Raw genomic sequence first — 5,331 nt, forward strand, 5'->3', positions numbered from 1 at the left:
TTAGTTTGATTATCATCATATAATGGTATTAATTAAATAAATTGAAATGATATAATGGAATATAACCGTTGTATCCAAGATAAAGATATAGGATGATCTTAACCGTTGATGTTAGGGTTTCCATTATCATAAGAAACAATTTAAGGCCTGCAATGGAGTTACCGCATCTCTCTCAGGGAAGAAGTAAACAAGGAAATATTTTTTAAATTCAGATTTGAACATGAAGTCAACCAAAAGCCTAATATAGAATTAAAAACCTTGCTCGCAAAGAAATAAAAACAAAAATAAAGCTTTATTCATGGAATAGATGGATTAACAAGAAGTTCTTACGGGTAAGGATAAGGCACCCAAGAGGAGAAATTCTTATTCACAAGTCATCAAAGATGATAGGTTGAAAGAGAATAGACTTAAAAGGGAAGTTCAGATACATCGGATCTCGCCGGAGGCTTTGTCGCTATTAGTGATTATTAGAGATGATAGGTTAAAAGAGAATGGGCTTGACCTCTGAAAAGGAGTTCAAGTACAATCGGATCTCGCCGGAAGCTTTGTAGCTTATAAAAAAAAATTAAAAAAATGTAGAAAGTTGGGTTTGGATTGAAAGGATATAATAAGTAGTTCAGATAACTATAATGGTATTTTTGTCTTTTAAAACAAATCAATCACGTGATGTCATTAATTAACCTTTTATGTCTAACGGAAGTGATATACCGTCAATTATAGGAGTACAATGTAATTGTCAATTTTACAGGGATGCAAAGCAAAAAACATAAGTAATTATTACTAATTTGATCATCATCATCATGACTGCGCAGCCATAGCCGCCACTATTAATCGCAGAAAATTGAAAAGAAAAAATACAAAAGAAAAGTGAAATTTCCTTTAAACCCATAAGTCGAAGGGACAATTCTAGTTTAGACTCTAGAGAGAGAAAATAAAAGAAAAGTATTTGCAATTTATACAATAAATGTAGTCATTTAAGAGGAAGACTCCACCACTCTCTCCCTCTTCAATCCGAAATGATAATTATAATCCTATTCACTAGATTTAAGCAAAACGAATAAAATCCCCAGAGAAGGAGAGTTTCTGTGTCTTTTCTGATTCTTTATTTCTGGAAGAAAACCTCAAGAAAAAAAAAAGGAAATTAGAGAGAGAGAAGAGGCTTTTAGCTTTATAAGCTTAGTAGCGGTTTTGCTTGGTGGACACGTGATTTAGGCGATATTTCGGCACGGCCTTGAAAAGGCTGCGACTTTTGACTACTAATAATCATTGTTGCCCTTCTTCGTCATCGTCTTCCTGTTCATCTTCTATATAAACGCAGACTCAGCCATGGATGCTACTCATGTCCCAACTCAGACACTGTTTCACTCAGTCCATCTCTGAGCGAGCTTCTTCCCTTTCTAGAGAGAGAGATGGGGGTTGTGGTAGTGGTGAGAGAGTTCGAGCCTGATAAAGACCGTGTAGGAGTTGAAGAGGTAGAGAGGAAGTGCGAAGTTGGCCCAAGTGGCAAGATTTCTATTTTCACTGACTCTCTAGGTGACCCCATTTGCAGGGTTCGCCATTCTCCTGCTTTCCTCATGTTGGTATGTTCCAACTCTCTCTCTCTCTCTCTCTCTCTCTTTCTCTTCCTTGTTCCTACTCTTCTGCAACAACTCCCTTCTTCTTCCTTCCATTCAAGGTTCATTTTTTTATTTAAAATAATTTATACCGTATTCATCTTACGTAATTGTGAATTTTGTTTTCTTTAAATTTACCTTAACAGGTAGCTGAAATGGCGGGTAACAGAGCAGAGGAGGAGAGAGAGATCGTAGGGATGATAAGGGGTTGCATCAAAACCGTTACATGCGGTAAAAAGTTCTCTAGAAATGGAAAGAATCTAAAAACCGTCCCCGTCTTCACTAAGCTCGCCTACATCTTAGGACTTCGTGTCTCCCCTTCTCACAGGTAATCTTAAATTTCCTTCTCTCTCTCTCTCTCTCTCTCTCTAACTGTAGCAGATAGCGAAATGAAATAGTAATAGGGTCAGTGAATAGTACAGTAGTAATAATTTTCTATGGCTAACTGTGGAAAAAATTTACAGGAGAATGGGAATTGGGTTGAAGCTGGTGGGTGAAATGGAGGAATGGTTCAGAGGGAAAGGGGCGGAGTACTCTTACATGGCGACTGATAAGGACAACGAAGCGTCAGTAAAGCTCTTCACTGACAGATGCGGCTATGCTAAATTCCGCACCCCAAGCATTCTGGTCCAGCCCGTCTTCGCCCACCGAGTCTCCATCCCCAAACGAGTCAGAATCTTCCAACTCTCGCCGTTCGACGCCGAGTCCCTCTACCGCCGCCGGTTCTCCACCACCGAGTTTTTCCCGAGAGATATCGATTCCATTCTCCACAACCATCTCAGTCTCGGGACCTTCGTCGCTGTCGTTGTGGATGTCGCCTCCGGCGACCCCAACCACAACCCCAGTTCACCATGGCCCGGGTCGGATTGTTTCCTTTCCGACCCGCCTGAGTCGTGGGCAGTGCTCAGCATCTGGAACAGCAAAGAAGTGTTCACCATGGAGGTTAAGGGTGCTTCCCGAGTTGTACGCGGACTGGCCAAGACAACCCGGATTGTTGATCGGGCTTTACCCTGGCTCCGAATACCATCTGTACCGGAGCTATTCGGGCCATTCGGGTTCCATTTCTTGTACGGGTTGGGAGGAGAAGGTCCAGATGCGGTGAGGCTTACGAAGGCGTTGTGTGGGTTCGCGCACAACGTGGCTAAAGAGAGAGGGTGTGGAGTGGTGGTGGCGGAGGTATCTAGTAGAGAGCCAATTAAGTCGGGGATCCCACACTGGAAGCGATTGTCGTGCGATGAAGATCTTTGGTGTATGAAGCGGCTCGGTGATGATTATAGTGATGGGTCAGTTGGCGACTGGACCAAGTCTCCTCCTGGCCGTTCCATCTTTGTGGATCCCAGAGAAGTGTAAAATCTTGGCCGGGCTAACATAATTATCATAAGCAACTGGAGAAGATAGACATGTACCAATGTACCATATTAGCTCTTATTCCTCTCTCTTTTTTCTTTTCTTTTTTAAATATATGTTTGTTCTTTTTTTTTCATCTTGTTCCCTTTGCCTTGGGAGGAGGGGGTGTATAGGGGTTAGAGAGAGAGAGAGAGAGAAAGAATGCTATACCCTATTTCTTGTAGTAAATTAGATTTTCTTTACAGCCCTTTATATATTTTGATGATCTTTTCACCTATTAGATTGAATTTTAGGAACGTAAATTTTATATGATATCTATTCACAAGTATGGACATACGTGCAAAAGAGTGTGTTGGGAGCTGTCTCAAATTGGCTACTAATTAACTTACAACACCCTTATACACATGAGAATCCCTCCCACCTAATGGATAATTAATTTGTCTGAATCCCTCATGAATTAACCAAAATGTGTGTGGCCCTAGAAATCCAATACAACTCAACTAGATCGGTCAGCATCGAGGTATTGGCCTTGGTTGATGTCAGATTAGAGGGATCAACCTTGGTCAGTTCTGAATCGATTTGACCTTGATTTTTGAAACATTGTTTGGTCCCGATTGATCCAGAGCATAATCAGCCAAAATGTGCCCTATCCCTAGGAATTCAGTTTGAATTGGCCCCATTTATAATGGAATGGACCGACCAACCATAAAGTCCATAACCTTCCTTGGTGGCAGCCACAACAACAGGATAGGAACAAGAGAGGAAGATGAGAGAGAAAAATGTTAAAATGGACAGATAAAATACAAGAAAAGATAACGAAATGTCTTCCAAGTTCCACTTCCAAACCTCATGAGCTTACAAGTGGAGGTTACATGTGAGGCCGTGAGGGTTTTGATGGTAACCTTTTTTCAAAATGGATCCGTTTAGCCTTTCGTAGTCGTGGGTGGCTCTTCACTTTGCACTTTTGAGAGTGGGAAAATAGACTTTCTTTTTCTATTGATTGCTGATTAAACATGGAGAGATGAGTGGGTCTGGTTTGTTTGAACAAATTAATTGGGGGGAGAGAGAGAGAGAGAGATTCCCACGTAGACAAGATTGCTTATGTGTATTTCCTCTTTTTCCTCTCCTTCCCTTTTCATTCCTTAAAAAAGATGAGATGAGAATGAGATAAGCTTCATTTCTTTACTCTAATGGAAAATGACTTGAGTTTTGTCCATTCCTTCATTTTAAGAAACTTCTTGAATGATTCCTCTATGAGCTCCTTCTCAAACTTTTGTAGGAAAGGTTCTTCCACTTCTTTCGCCCTTTAAGCATTAGAGTAGTCAACATCTCTTAAACATGTATATCTGATTTGTTGTTATTAGTAAGTGTAAGCCCAAATGATCTCTTTCTTCTATGATTCATATAAAATAAAACAAACTCAAGTTGGCATGGTTGGTTCTTTTACGTGCATAAATGTCAATAATATATGTTGATATTTTCTTTCATTGACTTGTTATATAAGGACACATGTTGTTCAGTGCGAGATGGATCATATGATTGAGATGGGAGATTAATAATTTTATATATGATTAACCTAAAAATATATGATGCCCATCAATAGTGCTTTTCATGGTGTGATATAGTGATGTCTTAAGCTTCTTCCATGATCCATTTTGTGGATCATAATCTACATCATCTTCCATTAATATGGTAAAATTTTACTTTGAAAACATTATGGCATGTTGAACAATCAACAAATACATTTGAATAAAAAATTGACGATTGAGAAAAAGGTTGAATACTCAATACATAGTAGGTATATGATTGACTTTGATTTTAAAAGTCAACAAATGGTAATACACATATTCTCGTACCTACCCTACCTAACCAATGGATAAAATTGTATACCAAACCTTATTTTTTAGGTAGAAGTGACATCAAACCTTCACTAGCTTGATAGTTGCAAGTACATTGAAGAAAATCCATTACACAAGCTTTGACAAGTGAACAAGTCTAGTGGTGCTTTGTTTGTACCATAGTTAAAAAAAAAAAAAAAAATGGTACAAAGTGTTTAAAACGGCTCAAAATTCAAATAGGATGGTAAAAAATATGATCGAACACTTCAAAAATAAACGGTATGAGTTTTAAATGTTTACATTTGAAAAACACTGAAATAAAAAAGGGCATAAATAGTTGGACCAATTCATGTCATATTAATTATATATTAGTATTTTATATATTAAGTTTTTCAAAAAGTTCCATTTTAAACAAAAGATGGAAAACATGCTTCATTTATTTATTTTATTTTGTGTTTTTTTCCATATAATGGAGATCAATTAGAAAAATGATGTAAAAAAAAAAAAAAAAAAAAAAAAAAAAAAAAAAAAAA

At 38.1% G+C, this 5,331-nt stretch overlaps 1 protein-coding gene across 1 annotated transcript; it reads left to right on the plus strand.

The window, feature by feature from the left end:
• The first annotated feature begins 1,365 nt into the window (after positions 1–1,365).
• Positions 1,366–3,149, plus strand: LOC122090608 (probable N-acetyltransferase HLS1). Its single transcript, XM_042660244.1, has 3 exons — positions 1,366–1,580; positions 1,760–1,941; positions 2,078–3,149. The coding sequence occupies exons 1-3, from the start codon at positions 1,410–1,412 to the stop codon at positions 2,961–2,963; spliced, it is 1,239 nt and encodes a 412-aa protein (XP_042516178.1). The 5' UTR covers positions 1,366–1,409; the 3' UTR covers positions 2,964–3,149.
• The last annotated feature ends 2,182 nt before the right edge of the window (positions 3,150–5,331 follow it).

The sequence above is a fragment of the Macadamia integrifolia genome, chromosome 10 (genome assembly GCF_013358625.1).
Source record: "Macadamia integrifolia cultivar HAES 741 chromosome 10, SCU_Mint_v3, whole genome shotgun sequence".
NCBI classification, from domain to species: Eukaryota; Viridiplantae; Streptophyta; class Magnoliopsida; order Proteales; family Proteaceae; genus Macadamia; species Macadamia integrifolia.

Excerpts from the sequence above, each read along its gene's own strand:
- LOC122090608 (XM_042660244.1), top strand. The coding sequence starts at position 1,410 with ATGGGGGTTGTGGTAGTGGTGAGAGAGTTCGAGCCTGATAAAGACCGT. Across the intron at positions 1,581-1,759 it reads CTCCTGCTTTCCTCATGTTG|GTAGCTGAAATGGCGGGTAA; the intron begins GTATGTTCCAAC and ends TTACCTTAACAG. Across the intron at positions 1,942-2,077 it reads CGTGTCTCCCCTTCTCACAG|GAGAATGGGAATTGGGTTGA; the intron begins GTAATCTTAAAT and ends AAAAATTTACAG.